The sequence below is a fragment of the Amborella trichopoda genome, chromosome 4, assembly GCF_054954075.1.
Source record: "Amborella trichopoda isolate Santa Cruz 75 chromosome 4, AtrichopodaSantaCruz75HAP2 v2.0, whole genome shotgun sequence".
NCBI classification, from domain to species: domain Eukaryota; kingdom Viridiplantae; phylum Streptophyta; class Magnoliopsida; order Amborellales; family Amborellaceae; genus Amborella; species Amborella trichopoda.
Genome location: NC_142339.1, coordinates 7,657,829 through 7,681,450, shown reverse-complemented (window position 1 = coordinate 7,681,450; position 23,622 = coordinate 7,657,829). Strand labels below are relative to the sequence as shown.

General features: G+C 34.3%; 2 protein-coding genes across 5 annotated transcripts; both read right to left on the bottom strand.

Moving 5' to 3' along the window:
- Window positions 1-5,553: 5,553 nt before the first annotated feature.
- On the bottom strand, window positions 5,554-11,703 carry LOC105421077 (B3 domain-containing protein Os01g0723500-like). 4 transcript variants are annotated; one of them, XR_016054033.1, is made up of 4 exons: window positions 11,523-11,703; window positions 9,079-9,534; window positions 7,611-7,690; window positions 5,554-5,813 (listed from the first exon to the last, which is right to left on the bottom strand). XR_016054033.1 is itself a non-coding variant. In XM_088864726.1 (3 exons), exons 1-3 carry the CDS (start codon window positions 11,547-11,549, stop codon window positions 7,673-7,675), a joined length of 501 nt encoding a protein of 166 aa, XP_088720852.1. In that variant the 5' UTR covers window positions 11,550-11,703; the 3' UTR covers window positions 5,832-7,672. The 4 variants fall into 4 exon arrangements, 2 of the variants coding, with proteins under 2 accessions (XP_088720852.1, XP_088720853.1); XR_016054034.1 differs by having other exon boundaries at window positions 7,611-7,687; XM_088864726.1 differs by lacking the exon at window positions 5,554-5,813 and having other exon boundaries at window positions 5,832-7,690.
- Window positions 11,704-14,770: 3,067 nt separating this feature from the next.
- PYD1 (pyrimidine 1) lies at window positions 14,771-23,192 on the bottom strand. Its single transcript, XM_011627078.3, has 7 exons — window positions 22,873-23,192; window positions 20,469-20,732; window positions 19,230-19,400; window positions 16,221-16,333; window positions 15,903-16,089; window positions 15,271-15,380; window positions 14,771-15,097 (listed from the first exon to the last, which is right to left on the bottom strand). The coding sequence occupies exons 1-7, from the start codon at window positions 23,128-23,130 to the stop codon at window positions 14,941-14,943; spliced, it is 1,260 nt and encodes a 419-aa protein (XP_011625380.1). The 5' UTR covers window positions 23,131-23,192; the 3' UTR covers window positions 14,771-14,940.
- Window positions 23,193-23,622: the final 430 nt, after the last annotated feature.

Sequence of the window (23,622 nt, the reverse complement as noted above, 5' to 3'; positions counted from 1 at the left end):
AATTAGAGCCTCCCTCAAAAATTTTACTAGAAGAGATAGAGTTAGCATAGAGGGAAAGAGGAGATGCCTAAAGCATTTGACCGTAAAATTAGAGTCTACCTCAAAAATTTTACTAGAAGAGATTGTTTTGATGTCCATATATCCTCAAATTGATCATCTCGACTTCAAAATACATGGACATGAGAAAAAAATGGATTTCAAGTTTTGAAAATAGTGTATTTTGTAGTACATTTTAGACCGTTAATTTTCAAGATTTTCAATATGTCAATCTACATTATTTTTTATGCTTTAAACTTTATAAATAGATATGAAAATATATTTTAAGGGTATCACAAAGATTACAAGTGTTGAAACCACATTTGTCCACACTTTTTGAAGGTAGGCTCTAATTTAATTGTTTGGAGCCTAGGCTTTATACAAATTGCACCCTATATATATATATATATATATATATTATTTTTTTAAGGGTACAGTTGGCATACAGATGCATCCGTAGCTGTAGAGGTAAGGTGCACCTTCAAATTTTATCATGCCATATAATTTTGATGTAAAATGTTCTTAGGATTATCTCAAAATCTATTTTTATATCTAATTATAAAATTTTAAATTTCAAAAATGGTTAAAATCAAGTAGATCTATAAACATATGAAGATCTTGAAAATGGACGGTGCAGATAATATGCTGTAAAATGCATTATTTTTTAGACTTAAAATCTTTTTATTTTTCATGGTCATACATCTCGATGTCCAGAGGATCAATCAAAGGGTTTTTCAACATTAAAACTACCTTTTTCGATGGATTTTTTAGGTACATCTGTAGTTCTACATTATAACATTGCAACCTTATAGAGAAAATTACATAAATATCCGTTATATTTTACGTTATTATATATTTACCAAATAGTTTCCATTATTACATGTATATCTGTTTTTTTACCTTTTATAATACAAATTTTTTAAAAAGACGACTTTACCCTTTTTCGGATGTTGAACAACCGAGTTGGAGGGTTTTTCAAATGTTTAATATCTGAAAATAGGTCGAAAGTTTAACGTTCACATTCCCATTTTCGGGTGTTGAACATCTAAATTGAAGGATCGATACATTGTATTCCTTGTGAAAATGGTTTCGGATGTTGGACGTCCAAAAATATCACATTTTCGGACGTTGAACATCAAAAAATGGTTTCGGATGTTGGACATCCGAAAATGTCATATTTTCGGATGTTCATCATCTAAAAATGACTGCTAAATTTCAAAGACTTTTTGTAAATTCAAAGTTATATTTTCGGACGTTGACCATCTGAAAATATGACATTTTCGGATGCCCAACATCCGAAACCATTTTCGGATTTTCAACATCCGAAAAATCCTTCAATTTGGTTGTTCAACACTTAAAAATATGAATGTGAACATTAAACTTTCGGCTTATTTTCGGATGTTGAACATCCGAAAAACCCTTAAATTCGGTTATTCAACATCCGAAAAATGGTAAAGCCATCTTTTTAAAAAAATTGTATTATGAAAGGTAAAAAACGAACATACATGTAATAATAGAAACTATTTGATACATTCGTAATAACGCAAAGTATAACAGATATGTATGTAATTTTCCCATCCTTATATAAACTTTTTCCTTTTTTTAAACTATCAAGTTTTGTGAAAAGTACTCGAGAGAAATATTTATCGCTACCAAGCCTTTTTTCTCCCTTTCAAATAATGATCCAATGCAACGGTTGTATTATAGTATGGGCAAGTTTTCTATGCTTCCCCTACAACATAAAATTTATATACTTCACCACAATATTTTAAGCCTCAGGACCACCTATATAGTTTTGTAAATCGAAACACAACAAACCTCTCAATAACGTGACTTAAAAATAAATAAATAAATAAATAATAATAATAATAATAAGGCAAAAGAAAAGAAAAGAAGAAGTGAGTACATATGTGCACCCTAGAAACTACTCTATTTTTTTAAACTATTAGGTTTTGAGAAAAGTACATTCAAGGTATGACCAAGAGAAAGACTTATCAATTTTTTAAAATATTTAGTATTTAAATAGATTTACGCAATAAAATCTGCACATATACTTTATCAAATAAGGGTCCACTATAATACTATAAACCCAAGACCAAAGCTCTATCGTTTTGACAAATAGGCTCCGAAGGAAAATTCTTAGTTTAGTGGTCTCGCTAGGTTACGTAGTTATTAATAAATAAATATTTACATTAATCTCACGTATAAATAGGAATCAATTTTTTCATTATCTTAGGCAAACAAAATTTGTTATTGCAGATCTTCTTTTATAGGTGATTTATATAGAGAATATACAAATTGTTAGGACTAAAAATTTACCTGATCCGAATCCGAAACCCGAATTTCGGATCTTATTCAGATCTGGGTACGGATTGAAAGTACAAATAATTAGCACTGAAAATACAAATAGTTAGGATTGAAAATTTATCTTGCTATTATCGTTATTTTGCTGATAAACGGGATTCCTGACATTGTCCTCTTAAATAATAAAGTTCCAAGCTCAATTGTCATTCATTCCAACAAGCTCTATGATGAAGTATCGGACTCCATTCTCACAAAAAAAGGTAAGGCCCAAATCCCATTGATTTACCTTTTACTTATCCAAAAAAAGCAAGTGCCACCCATTCCGGTGTAAGTGACTTCTACATGAATGGGTAGCATTCAGGTTTTAGATGATGGGTTTTGTTAGGCTACACCACTTGGTGGTGTATACCCTTAAACTCCTCAAAATTTTTTGACATTTAGATACCTTTATTCTATAGTATAGTAACCTTTTGTCTAGGGGCATTTTAAGTAATTAATCAAAAGCAAAGTAGAAATTCACAAAAGCATTTAGTAACAATAGTGGACAATAGCATTACCAACATGGTGTGTAACATTACCCATAACATACATTAATTGTTTTTTAACTACGGATCGAAGCCACTGTTTTTTTATAAAAATATCCAGTCTACCTTTCTAAATGACAAAAAATGCTCATACTAAAAAAACTTTGCATTACAATTCAAGGGTATACACCACCAAGTGGTGTAGCCTAACAAAACCCTTAGATGAAATAATTAGTGGTCATAGTGTACGAATGTGAATAAAAACTTTTTATGATGTTTGAGGAACTTATATAAAATTTGTCCTAAATACTAATGAGGTAAGGAAAAAGTTTAGGATGTCGTTTCTATGAATCCTTGGACTCACATGTAAAAATGCGGGCCCCTTAATAATTTATTTTTGAAATAAAATTTGATCTTAATTTTTAAAGAATATATAATTTTTAACATGGAGATTATTAATATGTAAAAATAAATAAAATTTTAAAATTAGTAATTATATTTTTTTGAGTAACAAGTGCGGGTTTGGATATACCAAACAATTTTCCATAAGTTTATATGAGGGCAGCCCGCATTGTAATTGCCCATAGCTACCATCCAACTTGTTGGAAATTGGTGGACATTGGTTTTGGATGGTGGTGATGGGGAGTTACCATACTGCCCATACGCTAACCACATCCATGAAGTAAACCTAAAGATCCAATTTTGTTTTTCTTTAGCTTTTCCCTTCTTGATTTCTTCTTCCTTCTTTAAATCAGCTCAAATCTCATTGAACCCAAAAATCTCATACAATTATTTTTAGCTTTCTTGTTTTTTTTTCTCTAAATATAATTGCCATGGCACATCAGGATATATGTTTTGTCTGCTCCCTTTCTTAAGTTATTTATTAATTTTTTTTAAAAAAATGCCATTAAAAGTAAAATGAAAAAATTAGTTTTCTTTAGATCTTTATTTAACCTAATCAAGAGGACAATTAGTTTGTCCTTGCAACCTCTCCCTAAGGTAATCAACCAAAATTAGTAATGAATGGAGATTAAAATTTGACCTCACATGAATTTGTTCTAGATGTCTAACCCTATTTAGTACGGGAGATCTCCCTACTTGTCTCCACGCATGGACATTTTGTGCGCCTAGAGAATTATAGTCAACTGTTTTTTATCAGATAGCTAAAAGTGAGCCGACACCAAAGTCATAGGTGCATACCTACTGTTTTCTTCGAGTTCTAACTATGTGTGACATGGCTACTAAGTTATTTCGATCAGTATCGGATGGTTCATGTCTCCTCACATAGAAATTTTGTAGAAAGACAGAATACAAAGCTTACCCAATGGATGAAAAGACAAAAGACAAAAGACAAAGACAAGATAAGAAATAGAGCGTCGAGCAAACTACCTACTTACTATTTTTCTCAATTTAAAAATTAAAATCTACTCCAACACTTCAAGATGAGTATTTTTAGAAAAAAACAATAAATAGAAAATCCTAAACTCATATCAAAATTGATACAATCTGTTGGCTTGCAACATTTCATTATTATATTTCTTTCATCAACAAATGGCCACATACAATCAATTACACAATGGTGGAGAGAGAGATAAGAGAGAATGGACCATATGTAGGTAAGAAAATGAGACATAATACTTGGCTTGAGCCAGAGAGATATTGAGATTAATCTATCACCCCCACACTCTAATCATCACATTGTGACACATTGTGGTTTTCATTCCCACTGCCACCGTCCTACTAACGCCTTCAAAAAACTAACTTTTAAGTTATTTGAAAAAACGAGGAGGGGCTTGTCTTCCCCACTGAATTACCCCAAAACAAACAAAACAAAGATTATATATGTCCCCCACTACATTCCTTGAAAACAAATTCCCATATTTAAGCCAACAAACCAGATTTAACCTCACCATAGAGCACAAATGGGCCTCATCTCTTAATAAACAAGCCTTTCAAAGTCATAGAAGTCACACTACATTCCTCGAAAAAAAAGAAATGCCCATATTCAAGCCAACAAACCACATTTAATCCCACCATAAAGCACCTATGGGCCTCGTCTCTTAGTAAACACAAGTATTCAAAGTTATAGGTGTCCATAACACAATCTCAATATCGATTTAAGCAAATAAATAGAACAAAGTATCACATTAGCTGGTCAGCTAGCCATATGATTTAGCTTGGGGATTGTCTACAAAGAGACCATTTATCTTTTATATATGGAGGTCACAATTATTCTTGTTCCTTAAATTTCAAAATGGGTGATTGTAAGGCTGTCATTGAATAGATACAAGTTCCAAAAAAAAATCTCAAACTTCATGACTCACCCCAAGCCATCCAATTTGACATCTAATGAGTGGGAATAATTGTGATCTCTATGTAGATAAATGGTCTCTTTGTAGACAAACCCTTTAGCTTGGTTTGGTAAACCTTTGAATGGCTGGTGGGGTGATTCTCTGCATTTCTGCTCCATTTCAAGCCCTAAAAATGAGTATGTTGAAAGTGTCACTCCTTGCCTTAGAGAGCTCAAACACGCATGCATCACCTTCCTTCAAATCATTATCTGTTACGAATTTTTTCCAACCACTGCTAATTCTAGTTTTTCCCCTAGCCCATGAAATCTTTGCAGGCCATGAATTTTTCATGTTTGGAACTTGGAGCTTGATATTTTGGTCCTTTGTCAAGACATCCATAGCTACAAACTTATGTGGAATAGTCTAGACATGCACAAAGATAAGCAACTTAACGCCATACTTGTTATAGAAAGGAAGGATAGAAAACAAGGATAAACAATAAAGGAAAATAAATTAGGGAATCATGAAGGTTTGAAATAACCTGGTGTACTTTGTTATATGGGACTCCATAGCTATATCCATTGTATGTTGCCACTGATGGATGGTTGGAGATTGACAAAAATAGGGTCCATAGGGACATTCACCCCGCTGGGTTTAACTGCACCAACCATTCTTTTGTTAAAGTGGGGTGTGGATATAAAGCCCGAGTACTGAATATAGCATAGTCCACCATACTATGGAGTACTTCCCCCAAACAAACATTTATTGATTACCTTGAATAGCAGTCTTAGAAATGCAAGAATTTCTCCTTTTCTTAATTGATATACATGCAATATAATTCCTCCACACACATGCACAAATGCCATAGATTGCTTGATTACCTTCTATAGCATTGTAACAAGAATATTCCCTCATGCACACATACACACAAGTTGATACTACATTGAATGTTGGTTGTCCTTTTTTCTGAGTCAAGGTAACTGATATTGAATGCTAGTTTTCTTGTTCACTGAACAGTAAAATTGAATGTTGCATTCCAGTAACAAGAATGATGGATGATTTGAAGACAATTGCTTTCATCATGTCATTAGAAGCCCTTTATTTTCTCCTCTGTTGAAAATGATGGCATTTAAAATCTTAAGGAGATACTGATTGAATCAATGTTTAGAAAACCTAGCAAGGCAAACATGCTTCCAGTGAACCACATGGATCTTCTTTCTTTGGTCACCTCAGTACCAACCTAATATGATTCTTTAAGAGCCTGTTGACCAATTGACCATTACTGTGATCATAAAACATATACCAATATGATCTTGGTGAAGTTTGCAAGACCTCTAATGGATGTAGCACCTTACTCTTCCACCAAATCAAAACTCTTTTTGGCATTGAATCAATCATCGGTATTAGAAGTGCCATTTAGGAACATCCACAAACCTAAATATGAAAGCTTTCAATAGTTCTGCTCACTGCATTTGCACCAAATCCACACTACTTTTATTCATGTGATTACCATAGGTATAATCTCATTAAAGTTTACATTTTACCAACATTTCCTAGAATTCTCATTTAGCAACATCATTTTTTAAACAATCAGATAGTGGTAACAGTAATTGTGAGGATACCAAAGAAACCCATTCTACCATTAAGCTCAAACTAAGCTTTAGACAACATCACTCTTCTCTTTAGACAACATATTCTCCACCTACCCTTTAGACAACATATTCTCCAACAACCCAATCCAGGAGAATGGTGATATTGAATAGCAAGAGGTCAAGCTCCAAGCAAATATATGTTAATCAGGCTTTCACATTGACAGATAGCAGAGAGCAACAAAAAAATTGACACAACAAAGGATATGATATAAAAAGTCATATGATACCAACAAAACACTTTGTCACACTTTTAACAAGTAGTTATGGTTCACAGTATCTCCACAATTATCACAATTCATAATAGATTCATGGTTTGCCAAAAGTAGTTTGTAATGTTAGATTATTATTCAAAATATAATATGTAACTGATGGACTTTTGTCCATGTCTTGATTAGGATAGAAAATATTAAGATAGAAGATATTGTACATTGAAATATTCATTGAACGAATTGGGTGGGTAGCTCGTAAAATCCTCCTCTACAATGGAAGAGTTCATCTAAAATGGTTTGTGACTGAAAACAAAAATTGACATATATTCAAATAGCTCGCTTACATCCAACAAATTACAAATCAATGTCTGAATAGGGCTGTTAAATTGTTTCTTTAACTCTTTTTTTTCCCTCGATGAGTCCTGCGTTAGCTTTTGTTTTATGGAAAGTCTCCTTAACTGTATTTAGTTTCCCAAATCCAGTTGAAGGAAAAAAGTAATCTATCTAAGAGAAAAGGTACAGTGAGAAACCGTATCTCCTACTTGCAGTGACACTGTTTGGCTCAATGCTCGTCTAGGTGATCGAGGCACGCACCTTTTATCCCATAGCACGTCGTTGCAATCATGTTCTAGTGATTCACATGGCCTCTATTCCAGTTACAATTCATGCCACTGCTGCAATTAATGGTACACCACATTAGTGTTATAATCTCTAAAAGAAACTTTCTTCCCATTAACTTATTTTCTCAAAACCACATTTAATTTGAAGGGAACTAATAGACTATCATATAGAACTTGAAGGGAATCTAAGACATTGTTTAGTTTTTTGTACTGATGACATTCATCTGTTCCATAATAGTAGTATGGACAATTGTATACTCTCAGAAGGGTAACTTTCCGTCATCATCATTTCTACTTTCATGCAAAAGATACCTTATTTGTGACCTTTCCTGGATATTTGTTTTGGATAATATAAATAGATGGGTGCGGTTTGTATAGAGCTAGGGTTCTAAACAATCAAAGTAGAGCGCACCTTCAAATAGTATCGAAAAATATGGTTTCAATACTGGAAATCTTTGTGATAACCTTAAAATATATTTTCATCTGTAATTATAAAATTTAAAGCTTAAAAAATAGTGTACATCAAGCAGATATATGAAAACTAGAAAATCTGACAATCCAAAAATGCAATACAAGATGCACTATTTCCAAAACTTGAAATCCATTTTTTTCTCATGTCCGTGAATCTTGATGTCGAGATGATCAATTTGAGGACATTTGGGCACCAAGACAACATCTTCTAGTGAAATTTTTGAGGTGCGCTTTAATTTGTTGTTTAGAGCCTCGACTTTATATAAACTTTTTCCTAAATGGACAAGCAGATAATACAGTTCCATGTGTTATTTATGCCATGCTTGTTAGTGCTATATCCATTCAATTAAAAAGACTAAATAAAAAAATAATAATAAAGGAGAGTTAAAGGAACCCACAAAGCTACCTTTTTCGTATCCATATCCTTGTTTGCTAACATGTTCAATAAGTTGGCTTGGCTTCCTTATTTATATGATAGAATTCGGTGATAAATAAGCATGGCTGGGTGACGGAACTAGACAATAGATGAATAATTGATTGGCAAGCAAGGTTTCAAGTGTTAATGAAACTAGACAATACAGGAATAGTTCATGGTACAATAGTGAAATTCCTTGGACAAAAGAAGATTATTAGATGACTGTAGAATGTATCAACCATGGTAGAACAAAATAACTTGAACTGTTAATAATAAAGAAAGTGAAAAATTAACTTGGGAATTTTATGCTAATAGTTATAACGCATACATGCACTAGAATATTACCCTACTATATGTACACTAGAATGTGTGCAACTCAATCATTGTTCATAGATTGATACATTGTGCCTTATAAACCCCATGAAAAACTTGTTTTAAAATAATTCTTAAATAAAAAATTTTAGGAAAAATTATTTCCTTGAATTGTGTTGGTAAAACAATAACATGGAAAGACAAATATATGAAATTTTAATCCAAAAAAAGAAGGAAAACTCACCACATTGAATTTGGAAGAAACTAATGTGCTCCTCATAACCACGATGAAGTGGAGATGAGTAGTCCTAAATGATTGGGCTTTCTGAATTGCTCCTTCATTCTGCTTGTCAGTGACCAAGTTCTCAGATGCTTTAACAATGGCAGGTGGAGACTCTGACATATTTTTCTCTACTGGACTATATTTCTCAGAGCATTCAACATCAAATGCATCATCTCTCTCACATGCAATCTCATCAAATATATTGATAAGAAAATGAGTATCACCATCGTAGTAAAATACTAAGAAATCCCCATCATTCAAAGAATGGTCTTCAACAAATTTCTTCCATCCTCTAGAGAAACACAAGGCATCCCCAACTTCTTCAACCTCAACGTTCCAACAGTTTCCACTTGGACCCTCCAAGACAGCTTCATGAAATCCTTTCTTGAAGTTATGCCAAAAAGCTGGTGGAATGATCTAAGAAAATACAAAGTTGATTTAACCACCACATTGTATGAAAAAGAAGAAATATTATGCCTTTCTTTTGATAAGTAACATGATACCTTACTTATAAACCAATGTTAAAAAACAAGGTTATGATTTGACAGGCTCACGAGTTTGAGTCTTTCTTATTGATTATGCCAGATATGTCACGGACTTTGTCGAGTTTGTACAAGTAATAGTGAAAAAATACAGGAAAAAGAAACCCAGTTTGACCCGTTCCCACATGAACTCAGCGCCCTACCGAGTCCGAGTAACTCGGATGAGTCCAAGTGCTGAGTGGATTTGCCCAAGTTTTAGAACATTGTTATATACACAAGAATGACATGAACCTTTTAAAGAAATTTTAGATGGCTTCCCACTCATTATCAGATCTTACATTTCTCTTATTTTCTTTTCTTTTCATTTTTTTTTTGTATTTCTTTCTTATCTCAGTCCTGTTTTCCTATAAGTTCTTCAATTCTAGAATTTATTTACATACAAAAAAAGCAACAAAAGCTCATTAACACATACCAAGTTACTAACATGCATTAACAACTCGACCTACAATCATTTGTAAGATGATTTAGTTCACAGTTTTACTATATGATTTAAACTTTAAACTTTAAAGAGAAACACCCATAAAAATGCCATGAATGTTGCTAATCATGGTAGAATTCACTTGACAATTGCATGAGGAAAAGTTTAAGAGCTAATGTTTGAGTGTCCTATACTTTGCCAACACCTCCCCCAACCTTTAGATGTCAACAAGGGACGGCAAAGGTGTGTTGATCTGCTGTTTAAAATTCAATCAGAAAATTTGATGGGCTTTCATCATAGAAATGACCCACCCACGGGCCAACCATCTATTGTTGAGTTGGGAAAGTGCTAGTGCACAGTAGGAAATTCGACTACTAACATGGCATACAAACCTTTTGTATAATACTTATAGAAAATCATTATCTATAATACAATACCACTCCAAATGATACTACATTATAGCATTCCAAATAATGAACCCATGAGACAAAAGACCAATTTATCCGGGCAAAAAATTATGTATGTCAAAACCTTATGTGCTCTCTGCGGGAGCATATTGTCCATTAAAATTGTGGGACCCAATTTTGGAAGGATTAGAAAGTCAAAAAATAGATCCTTAAAAGTTTGAAAAAAGAGATTTTCTAATTTTGGAAGGATTAGAAAGTAAAAAAATAAAAATAAAAATCTTTCTGCTATAAATACCCATCTAGTGATAATTTTAAAGTACATCTTCAGAAAATACTCATGAGTAGCCCCTTTGCTCGAGGAAGTAAATGTATAGGGTGCTCCTGCAGAAGTATGCTCTACTCCCTCATTACATGTTATATTTGTGCACAGCGTTTTCCATTTTCACCAATTTATTAGCTATTCCTATTTAAGAAAGCCCATGTATTTTTGGGTGGGAATATAGAAAAATATAATTGAGAATAGCAGGCCTTTTCAATTAAAATTTTTTCCCTCTTCATTTCATCATTTTAAAAAGGTTATTTAGAAAAATGGTTTACAAACGTATCATATTTCCAACTCAAAAAAAAAAAAGAAAAAAAAGTATGGGCATCATCCATCTAGAGGTTCTTTGCATTCTCACCCATCTATTTGATATTCACACCTAAAAAAAATTTATGTGCTATTATTCCCTCCCTCGTGTAAGAAATTTTTTTTCAAAAAAAAGTAGTTTATGCGTCGGGAGACGCATTTCTACATTGACAAACCATCCATACATAAAAAGTAGTTTATGTGTCGGGGGGACACATATATATACGTTCACAATCAGGAAGACAGATTAAAAAAAACCGTGAAAGTTTTAGAGAGAAATATTCAAAACAATCGTGAACGTTTTGGAGAGAGAAATCTTCAAATAACCTTGAAAGTTTTAGAGAGAGATTCAAACAGCCATGAAATTTTTAGTTTTAGAAAGAGGAGGAGGGCATGGTGAAGGTTTTTACCATTTTCTTGGAGAAATTGCGAAGCATAAGCTTTGGCGGTGGTCCTCCTGATCGTGAACACAAAATTTGTCCATCCTTCACTGTGATAACAAGGTTCTCTCTCTCTCTCAGCTAGATGCAAACCAGTAAACACATTTACAGTTAAAATGCTATTTGAAACCCTCAGTCAAGGTCCTCCCAAACCCTAAGGTTCTTTTCTAATTCCATTGGATATTTGTCTGAACTTTGTAAATGTTCTTTTTTCCTAAATTTACGTTACGTGCTTTAAAGTTTTTGAGTTCAGCTGCAAAGGGATTTCTTCTATACTGTAAATAGAAACCAACAACTTATTTCTTTGAAACCCTGAACGCTGATGACAGTCCAGGTTCTAATTTTTTCTGAATTTATCTGACATTTCTGAGTGAAGCTGAAAGGGGAAACTAACCAGAATAAGAAAGAACTGTTCATATTAATCCATATTATCTCATTTCTTTAAATTGACGGTTGGATCAACTTTATCTAGTTTAAATTTACTTTTTCAACCCAAACAACTTGTAAAAAAAAATTTATGTCGTAAATCAATCCGCTCTGTACGTGTTATTTGCCTAAAACGTCTCTTTCTCTCTCCCAAACTCTCTCTCTCCTTCCCATTTTTCTCTCCTTATTTTCGTCAACCCCCTCTCTCTCTTTTCCCAATTTCTAGGGGTGGCAATGGGTCCGGTCCAACTGGACCCAAACTCGGACCTAGACCCAAATGTATTCGGGTTCAAATCTTGGACCCGGAACCGACCCGTCGCGTTCAAAAGTTGGAACCATACCCGTATTCGTCGAGGTCCCGAGTCTATCCAGTCGGGTCCATTGTTACCCTCAATGAGCTTCTTTTTTACAAGCCTACAATGGTCAACAACATAGAACTGATTTTTGAGGTGCGGGCGATTGGAGAGAGACATTCAAGATCTAGAGAGAGCTATGTCTCCAAGAACCTGAGCGAGGGGAAATTACGGAAAAGGAGGATGGCGATGCGGTTTGGCCGTTCGGGGAACCAGAAGAAAGCGACAAGTATTGAAATGATTTTAGGATTGGGTCTTTGGCATTTTGGTAAACTAAAAATTTGGGTCCAGGTACCAGTCGGGCGCAGTATAACAAGATCCGTACCCGGACCAGAGATTATCTGGGTATCTTTTATTAAACCTGGACCTTACTCGCAGGTCCAAAATTTGGACCTATACCTTGACCCATGTCAAGTATACCTGGCAGGTATGGTTTGAGTCGGGGTCCATTGCCACCCCTATCAACCTCTCCTTCAACCCCCTCTCTCTCTCCCAACCTCTCTCTCCTGCCCGGCCCACTCTCTTTCTTGAATCTCTCTGCTTCTAGATTCAACGCTTCACGAGTTTAAGGAAACCACCCATCTGACTCAACCTCCTAAAAACGAGTTGCTTGGGTTCTTCTCTTATGGAGACTCCCCCTGCTTCTCCCTCTCCAATTTATAGCCCCCAAAACTGCATTACTCGCTCTCCACCTAGTGAGCAGCTCTACTTTTCTCAGGCTTGGGGCAAGAAGCAAGAAGGATTCGCCTGCTCCTCCAATGGCTAAGAGAATGAAACCAGTTGTGTGAAGGAGAAGAGAGAGGAGAGAGAGAGTTGAAATTAGAGCCCACCTCTAAACAATCAAATTATAGCCCATCTCAAAAATTTCACTCGGCATCAAGGTGAATGGACATGAGAAAAAAAATGGATTTCAAGTTTTTAAAAATAGTGTATCTTGTAACACATTTTTGGACCGTCAATTTTCAAGATTTTCAAGTTTTCGTAGATTTGCTCGATCTACACTATTTTCTATTTTTTAAGCTTTCAATTTTATAATTAAAAATAAAAATATATTTTAAAGCTATCACAAAGATTTTCAGTATTGAAATCATATTTCTCGACACTATTTGAAGGTGTGATTTACTTTGATTGTTTAGAGCCTCGGCTCTATACAATTTCGTGTAGTTTGATAGTATTAACCTTAAGAGGCCTTAACCGAATGATAATTGGGGGTAAAACTACCAAATTGTGATTATCATGGCTTCCCAACACCAAACAATGACAATTTGAAATTTGTTTGACATTGTTTTGATGATGTACCTGATTGATATTAGAATTAAATTTAAACTCCTATACTCTAGTATAAATTATAATTTTTTGACCACTTGAATAACATTTTAAAGGGTTTCAACCCATTTTTTTTATATTTTCCCTATTTTATCTTTTGATATATGTGTATTGGAGGTATAGATAAGGATCTTTGAAATTCTTTTACTTGGTTTTTTCCCTATTTTATCTTTTGATATATGTGTCTTGGAGGTATAGATAAGGATTTTTGAAATTCTTTTACTTGGTTTGTGAAGAAATGTTAGAGACAGCCGAACAAGGGTAGTTTGAACTGACATGAGTTTTTCAACTGAACCCGAGGGAAATAGCCGATAAATTTTGGGGATGTGAGTTTCCCCTGAAGTATAATGTACAATATGCTAGAAGGAATGAAATGTACCATGGTCACAACATATTAAAAGGGATGAAATGTCCCATGGTCGCTCTCTCCATAAGTATACTGTAAAATATGTTACAAGGAATAAAATTTCCCATGATCACATATATTAAAAGGGATGAAATGTGCCAGTCACTCACGCTAACACATTTGGTATGCATGATCATACTTTCGTGAAAAGTATTTTCACATAAAAAAATTTCTTCATGCGATCAAATATAGTAGATTTCTCACACCAAAGATTTCTCACACCAATTGATCCCTACATTCTTTTCAAACTCCGACACCTAATTGTATGAGGGAGTTCTTTCATGTGAAAATATTTTTATACAAATATTTTCACACATACCATACGTGCCCTATATTTTCCCCTGCTAATGTAAAGGTTAGATGCAAGGGTTTGGTTTATATAAGGCGCCAACCTTAACGATCGAAGCACAGTGTATTTTCCCCTGCTAAATGCTCAAACTTCGCTGATATAGGCGGCACACCCAAGCATGTTGCTTAGTTCTTGACCAGAACTAAGCTTACAAGAAATTAAAACAAGTTATTGTTAATAAAAGGTCTTATGAATCATTGTCATATAGCAAAGTACATATACTTAACATTACTGAAGAAGATTCAAGTCAATTTCAGAAATGATATGGGATCAAATCATGATATATTTGAAGGGATGTGAGAGAGCGAACATGGATTTATGTAGCTTGAAAGCATTCCATATAACACAGAAATCCATATTTTCTATCGTAAAATCCCTTTACTTATTCGAATAAAGAAAAGGCGATTTCTTTTATACCACACAGTAACAGTAGAACAGTCTTTCTCCATGCATTGGAACAGAAAGGGGATAAGTCCCTCATATTATATCATTGTGAAACCATTCTTTGTCTCCCTTACAATGCCATTATCAATTTGAAACCATGCTTTCTGTCTCCTTTACAAAGCCATCACCAGTCCAGTCCTTATCAGATTGCAAGCCTTTTTTGATTGCTTTCCTCTGCTTTATTGCTTCTTGTTGCCGCTTCACCAAATCCGTGTGAGTTGTAAAATATTGCAGAGATACCCTGGTAAAATAGAAAAGAAGAAACGACAAGAATACTATTATAAGTGATAGAGAGAGAGAGAGAGAGAGAGAGATTCCCGGCCATAACATCATTGTTATGTGAGGATATTATTTGTTATCAATAATTAAATAACAAGGAAAACGAAGTTTGAGTTATGCTCTTCTGATAATCACCCTTTGAAATCCTTGATCGATGTGAAATTGTGCATCCTCATGAAGTCCTTCAACTCAGCACACAGTTTCTTCACAAGGCCATAACCATGCATCATCACACCTGTGCAAACCTGTCAAATACAATGACCCGTAAGGGCACAAAATTAAAAAAGAAAAATAAAAAGAACAAAGAAAAAAATAATTATCTGTATATCTGAAATTTGTTATGTAAAAGAAGAAATTAGCTAAGATGAATTTTCCGTTGTACGGGCAATAGCTACATTTTGGCCACCAAAAGGAAAAGGAAAACCAGTTTCCATATCCAAATTAATATAAAAGGCTTAGGAAAACCTAAGAAAAAATCTCTTGGCTTAGAGGAACTCAAGGTTCAACAGGAAGATGAAAGCAAGAGAGACGTACAGTTGAAGACTTCGTTTTAGTGACCTGGTTTTGAATGGATAAGCCTGAAGTGATGTGCTCGTTTGAGTATGAATATAAAAGCTCTGCTAATCAGAATTGTTTTATTATTGATTAAAATGAAACAAGTAAGCAATCGTAAATAATGTAAAAGTTTAAAAATGAGAAATTGAGAACAAAAGAATAGAAGGAAACTCTTTCAGTTTCTACGTACAATTATCAGCTTAAAGCCTAACCTGAACAGTGTCTGCTCCGACAAGAATAAACTCAGCAGCATGGTCCCCTGTCTCAACTCCTCCAATTCCTGAAAGTGAACGACCTTCATTACTGAATTCCAACTTCATCATCTGTGCAATGCTCATAACCCTTGCAAGAGCAATAGGACGCACTGCCTTGGAAGAATATCCTCCTGGCGTTGAATACCTGGATTAAAAAAAACCCTACAAGATCATAAGGAGTTCCATGAAACCAGAAAAATAATAAAAATTCAAAATTTAAAATAGTTACTCATCCAGAAAATCTATTTGTGAAGATGTGGGTTTCTAAAGACTAACCCCTCAACAGAAGGCTCCGGACGTAGAGTTTTGAGATCAATCCCCATGACACTCATAATGGTGTTAATCGCTGAGACCCCCTCACATCCCGACTCCAATGAAACTCTAGCAGGCTATAGACAACACAAAAAGAATATCAACAATTCTCTCAACAAGATATGAAAATAGGGAAAAGTACAAAAATGGTGTATATACTATATAATACACAGGCAGGCATTTCAAAGATCAACAGTGGACCATCCATCTTGAGAATAGATGGCAGGTCCACCTGTGCACTGTAAAGCATAAAACTCACAAATATGCCATACTTTCCCAAAGTATTAATCCACATAATGGTCATTCCATCGGTTTCATGTGTAAAGAATTGCACATTACAAATGCCCAATGTAACAAAAGGAAAACATTGAAGTAAGTCGAGATAAAACAGCCAACATTGGAGGAGGTTTTCATGATCTGTATGAACTTCCAAGAACGATGAAATAACTTAGACAACAACCATTAATAATTTTACATCTCGAGACAAACATTATTACTTAGTGCATGTTTGGTTGGTGTGAAAATGCGTAAAATTGCCTTACACATGTTTGGTAAGGGAAGAAAGCATATGAAAACAAAACTCATTGTAAAACATTTTAGCATAAAATGGTCCCATTTACATGAAAACAAAACCACATCTACCCATGGGGAAGTATTTCCCAGGTTTTATTTTCACATGCAGACCCACTATTCACTATTGACTATTTACAATATAAAATATATTATACTATTATATTTATTTATTAAATAATATATTTAATATATAAATTATATTTCAATAATAATATATAAATAATACTTCATATAAATAATATACTATATTATTAATATATATATTTTAATTATATTATAATAAATATATATCATATATTATATATTAAATAACATATACTAGTATAATATAACATAATATAATAATATATTATATGTTAGTTTATATTTTATTATATATCATCATCATTTTAGCATTTTTCCAATTAATTGGGGTCGGCTACATGAATCCTGGTTCTTCATTCTGCTCTGCCATAAGTCCCCATGTCTTTTCGGACTACTTCCAACCACGTCCTTTTGGGCCTACCATATTTTATTATATATGTAATATATATTATTAATATATATTTATATTATATATAATATATAATGCTTATATTATATTATGATATATATTTATATAAAAAGCCAAAGGTTACGACCTTTTCCATCTCACCCCTCCCAAGACCCTGTGTAGGTACGACCAGCAACAGATTACGACCCTTTTTTTTATTTATATAATATATAATATATTTTATCAAATAATATATTTTATTATTTTATTCATTTAATAGATATTTACAATACAATAGTTATATTTAAGATATAGATAATATCTAATAGACAATATTTTAATAATATTTAAATAGTATTTAAATAGAGTAATGATCCTATGAGACCCTCCCACACCCATGTGTGTAGGATCCCAAAGGATCACCATTAAATTTGACACAGATCTCTAGAAAAGTCAAGTCACACACCCATGTGATAACTTTTCTAGAGATTTGTGCCAAATTTAAAAATGATCCTTTGGGGTCCTACAAATAAATATAACTATATTTTTTAGTTATAATATTTAAATAATATATGCATATATTTAACATACTTACAAAATATATTTAAATGACTTATGGCCTCACTGAGGATATGACCTTTAATAGAGCAGCATGGAGTACCGGGATTCATGTAGCCAACCCCAATTGGGAAAAGGTTAAGATGATGATGACAAAATATATTTAAATACCAAACAAGTTACCAACTATGAAATTCATTACACAGGGCTTTTTGAATGTGTTACCAAACATGGAGAAAAGAAAGTTTGCTAAAAAAAATTTTCCTCATGTAAATATTTTTCCTAGGGAAATAGTTCCGCACCAACCAAAAGTGCCCTTATTAATTTCATATCTTGAGATAAATTATTAAGGAAAATTATCATATTTCATATGATAATGTGAAGGAACTTCTACACCATACAATATCTCAAAGGTATGCACTTATTAAATCCTTTGCCAACTGCTCAAAGACTTCACCGCCCATCTCAGTATGGGTTTCTGTTTCCTAGATAGTCCTCATTCAAGAAACTTAATATGTCAACCAATTAATACGGTAAATACAGGCCTCCTACTCCATCATTAAAGGACATACTAAGATATATGATTCTTTCATTTTCCTGGATTGAGCAATAATATTATATTATTTCTAGAGCATTGTAGTTGGCAAGTTGATAGAAAGTGAAAACAAGACTACTTTACTTTGGTTCAACGCAAACCTCGACCAATGGTTGAGATCATAGTTGTTGGGAACAGGATCGAGAATGTTCCAGGAGCGGGGGGGATTAGATGGACCGAGGCTACCTGGAAGCTCCTAATGATAGGGTTTGATGTCTGTAGTATGAAATCTAAGGAACTCGATCCCTGTGGTCTAGATCGAGCTCCCCAATTAGATAGGATCGAGTTCCCAATTAGATAGGAATAGCACCATTGCTTAGTCAATAGGAGCTCCTTGTATGGGTTCTTAATGATATCTTCCACTTTGTATAGTTCTCTAGCATGTGCACGCATGGTGTTGCATGCTCTAATGATTCATCAGCTGAAAAAACTGATTGATGGAATTCAATGTCCATACAATTAAATCCAAGGTACTCAATCCCTGTGTTCTGGGGATCAAGACCTAAAATTCTAAAAAACAAGATCTGTAGAAGATCCCATTATGGGATATTAGGATCGAGCTTCCGGAACGGATTGCCTACCAAAGTAGGCGATGCCAGTAACTATGGTTGAGATGAAAAGAACCACCATAACACTCATCTAGGAGCTCAAGCCCAAAAAATCACTTCAAGAAAATGTTTCTCAAACAATAATGTTATTCTTAGTCCAAGTACATACAATATCAATATGCATTCAAATAAAGAGACACTGATAGATCAAATGATCAGAATTAAACCTTACTAATGTCAGTAATATTTGGAGTCATCTTCGCCCATACAGGGATTGTAGCTTTCTTGTTTATCCATTCACAGACCTCTCCCAACAAATCGCAGTCTTGTCCAACTGCTGCACCCATCTTACGCTCAGGCATACCATGAGGGCATGAGAAGTTAATTTCAAAGGCATCCTGTTCCATGACAACAGCAGTAAGTAGTAAAAAATTACACCAGCTATAAAAAATATGAGTAGGTTGGAAAGCTAGAAAAGGCTTAGAAATAGGGAAGTGTAACATAATTGAATGAACTATAGTTGATTCAAAAAGCGAACTGCCCAACGCCTAGGCGGTCCAGAAGGCCTGGGCGCATCACCCAGGCCTAGGCGATCAATCTGGGCGGCGATGGCCTAGGCGGGCGCCCTGCCCAAAGGCGAAAATTTTTTTTGTATTGATTTTTTTTTAAAATGTAAAAGGTTAGAAGGATGGTTTTAAATTCATTTAAAACCTAAAACTTATTGGAACCCATTTTAGAAAGAAAAAGCCTCCAAAAAACTAGTCTATGGTGATTTCTTTAGGATCGGAGGGTTTCTCAAAGTTGATCAAAACAACACTCATTGATATTATATTTAATTTTTGATGTTTTATAAATCTATTGGGGTTTTTTAGAAGATTTTGAATACTTAGATGCATCTTTGAGGTGGAAGTTTGAAGATTGACCAATCAAACTCAAAGTAAGTGCCCTACATACCTAATTTTTATTTTTATACTATATATCCTTTTTTTATTCAAATGGGCATCCTTTTTGGATTCGACTTGGCCACCCAGGTTCTGGGTGCCCGCTGGGGGCTGCCTGGGGTCCAGGCCGCCTAGGACCCGCCTAACTCTTTTTGAAACATTGTTGTCAAGTGAAGTAATAAACAGTGATGGAAAGAGAATATTGACCTGCCATTCAGTTCATGTCCTGCTCTCTCTCTCTCTATATATATATATGTATATATTCTATCAGTGGATGGTGATTATCCCAATGGATTAATCTGGTGGGTTATAATTGGCGAACGAAATGAAGAATAGTGATAGAGATGAATCCAACATTAGGTTCATATCCAATTCTGGTGGATCCCTGTTCTTGTCTCTTCATCACCTTCCATTTCATTGGATTTTGATGAGCCCAATGGAGTAAAGGTTTCTCTAGTCCATTGGTTAAAGTTTATTGTCCCTATAGGATAATACATTAAAATTAAAATTGACAGGTTATCTTACAACACCAGTTTCTTCCACTCGCTCAATTAGTTCCTCCCAAGCAGCTTTATTGTATTCCTCCATAATAGAGGCAATGAGTATTCTGTCTGGATACTCTGCTTTTAATTGCTTGAGTTCTTTGAGCATAGTCTCAAGTGGCCTATCGCTGATGAGCTCAATGTTCTCCCACCCAATAATTTCCCCCATGGCTGATCCATTTGATCCTGCTCTGAGACGTGCATAGCGAGGGGTGACGTTTACAACTTTAGTAGAGTCCAGTGATACCTGGTGAGATCAAGGGAACATAACAACCATGATTGTTTCGTTTAGATAACCCCAGAAATGACCAAGGGACTTGTAGGCATCAGATCCTCAGCAGACATATGATAAGAAGACATCAGGGAGGAATGCAAAGTACAAACCACAGATGAAACCGGATTACATTTCTAGCATTCAAAACATAAGAGCATTAATCAATCAAGTATGGAATAGATGCTAATATGTTTTTCAGTGTTACTTTAGTGCTGTAAAAGAAAAGATAACACAGACGATAGACAACTGAAGTCATTGTCTTGAGTTGAACTGGTTACTTGAGAATCAACGAAGAATTTAGTAGAAGCAACAATTTGATTAATTCCAAGGATCTCCAGTCAATAGAATAATGACAAGACTATGCAATGTTGTAAGGCAAGATTCATCTCAAATAAACTCTTTTGCTGATTATATGAAGGATTTCTCAATCTTTCATTCTAAAACCAAAAGTAAAAATTTCATTTTGGAAAGAAACAAGCACTTGGCAGCAAAGGACGCAAAAACTTTGATGTCCCAGAGCTGCAAGTTGGATGAAAAATCAATCGATGTCTTATTACTTTTACATTAGTGTTGCTAGTCAATATCAATATCATCAACTCCATCAAGTTCTTCTTGGCACTAGCTCTTCTCTTGTGAATCATAGCTAATGACCAGCATTTACTGCATTGTTGTAAACTTTCAGAAAGAGGAGACAAATGTTTGAGAGCTCTACATGTTCGAACCACTGCCAGTTGGAGAATATGGCATTTTTCTTTATCCTTTATTTTTTCTTTTGTAATTACATATGATTGATAACCTTTATTTCAATAAGTTTATGAGTAAAATGGAAGTCCATAGTGGCCATTAATCCAATGCCTCAACCCTTTCCAAGCTACAACCAATTTGCCAGGCCAGCGAACTCATCAAGAAAAATTATCATAAAGCTATTATTACAGAAAAGATTTTTAATCAACAAAAATGGCTTCGGATGATTGCCCTCAGGCCATCCAGTCCTCAAAACATTTTCACCAATGATAAAACCACATTTCCATCATTTTTAATTTCCAAACAAACACTGAAACACATGATATATAAGTTTCAGTGTCTAATTGCACATACATTTCAATACATAAATAAACAATTTTATAGCATAGATGCAGACTTTTGCCGAAACACCTTAAATCTCAGATTTGAGGGATATACAAAAAGAACAATTTCAATCACTTGGTCTCAATCCCATGAAAAACCAAAAGGTAATAAAAAAGGTCACACAAACTCTTCGCAAACTCAGATAGTCAGATGAATGCATTACACATACCCAAATTTGTATCGACATACATGAACATGCATGAAGACGTTACAAAAGCACGTACGTTTCAATTTTTTTTTACAAAAGCACATACATATGTGCATGAGCATGCATATACATATGTGCATGAGCGTGCACATACATATGTGCATGAGCGTGCTACTTACGACTTTGCTGCTGCATGTGTGTATCGATGACATGCATTTATCTCAATAGATAAATAGGTGCTAAGTACACAATTGCGTGCGATTATATGTACGCATGCATATGAATCTTTTGTAATCTTGAAATTACAGAGGCATGCTTGAGCAAACAAAGATGAATTCTTCACTCTGATCAACCTTAAACTGCGTCAATCAATAGAAGAACTTGCAAACCAAAAAGACGAAAAATAAAACAGGGAAAGAATGAACATTTGTACAAGTTCTAATCCACATAACGCAAATCAAAATACAAATTTCCATAAAAACAAAGTAAAAACGGATAATAAATCGAAAAAATGAAATAAACAATCGCTAATGATTTGGGAGTAATTTGTCCAAATAAATCAAACAAGAGTATACCTCAGTTAAATAAAAGTAAATAATCAATCATTTCACCAAAGTTTGAGAAAATGGAGGGTTACATTTGAGTATTACACCCAGCGAAGTAACAGTTTAACAAAAACACAGAACGAAGTTTCGTACACAGATAATATATCAGAAATACAAATAGTAAGCAATTTCTCAAGCTTTCGACGAATTTTTTACCAAAAATGAAGCAAAAGATAAAAACTAAAAAAAGGAAAAAAAAAAAAAGAAAAAAAAAAAGGAAACAATTCCTTACAGTTTTCGCAATAACAGCCCCCCATCCTTCATCAAAAGCCCGTTTCATAACAGTGTAATTTGTGCCAGGAGGACCAGATCCAATAACAAAAGGGTTTGGAAGCTGGAGCCCATTAACCCTAACGCTCAGATCTGGTTCAGGAGCTGCATCACATCGAACTCTAAACGAGCTCGAATGGGCTCTAGAAGCAAGTCGTACTGGCTCTGGTTTTGGGTGCAAGAAGGCTCTGGTTGTGATCTGAACCGCCATTGCTGACATGCAATTGGAGAGATGGAAACGTTTCTAGGGAGAGCGCGGTTTAGGAAAGTGGAGGGGTCCATTTGGGAATCTGAGGTAAATAAAATAATATAATAGAACTGCCATGAATATTCAAAATACTCATGAAGAGAAATGAATATTCAAATTAACTCTTTCGATAGGTACGAACCAATGGTTTACAAACCGGATCGGTGACTCGGATCGGGCTTTTCAAAAATCGATCCGAATCGGCGAATCGGTGATCCGGATCGGTGAATCGGCGGTCCGGATCGGAATCGGGTGAATCGGTCAGAATAAAGCTTCAAAAAAATCCGAAAAAATTATTAAAATTCATTATAAATATTGTTTTTTAGGAATTCAATAAAAAATGAGGGTACTCCATTAAGAATTTTCATGTTTTTGGATGAATATGCGAATATTGATATGTTCTTTCCCTGCATGAACCGCCATTCAACATTTAATTTACATCACACAAAAGGATAAACATAGAAT

Bases quoted from the DNA above. Each gene is read 5' to 3' on its own strand.
- PYD1 (XM_011627078.3), bottom strand. From the start codon at position 23,130: ATGTCAGCAATGGCGGTTCAGATCACAACCAGAGCCTTCTTGCACCCA. The intron at 19,401-20,468 runs GTAAGATAACCT...GTCATGGAACAG, and splicing joins GAGTGGAAGAAACTGGTGTT to GATGCCTTTGAAATTAACTT. The intron at 15,098-15,270 runs GTGATTATCAGA...CTATTTTACCAG, and splicing joins TCGATCAAGGATTTCAAAGG to GGTATCTCTGCAATATTTTA.
- LOC105421077 (XM_088864726.1), bottom strand. From the start codon at position 11,549: ATGCTTCGCAATTTCTCCAAGAAAATG. The intron at 9,535-11,522 runs GTAAAAACCTTC...GTATTTTCTTAG, and splicing joins GCAATTTCTCCAAGAAAATG to ATCATTCCACCAGCTTTTTG.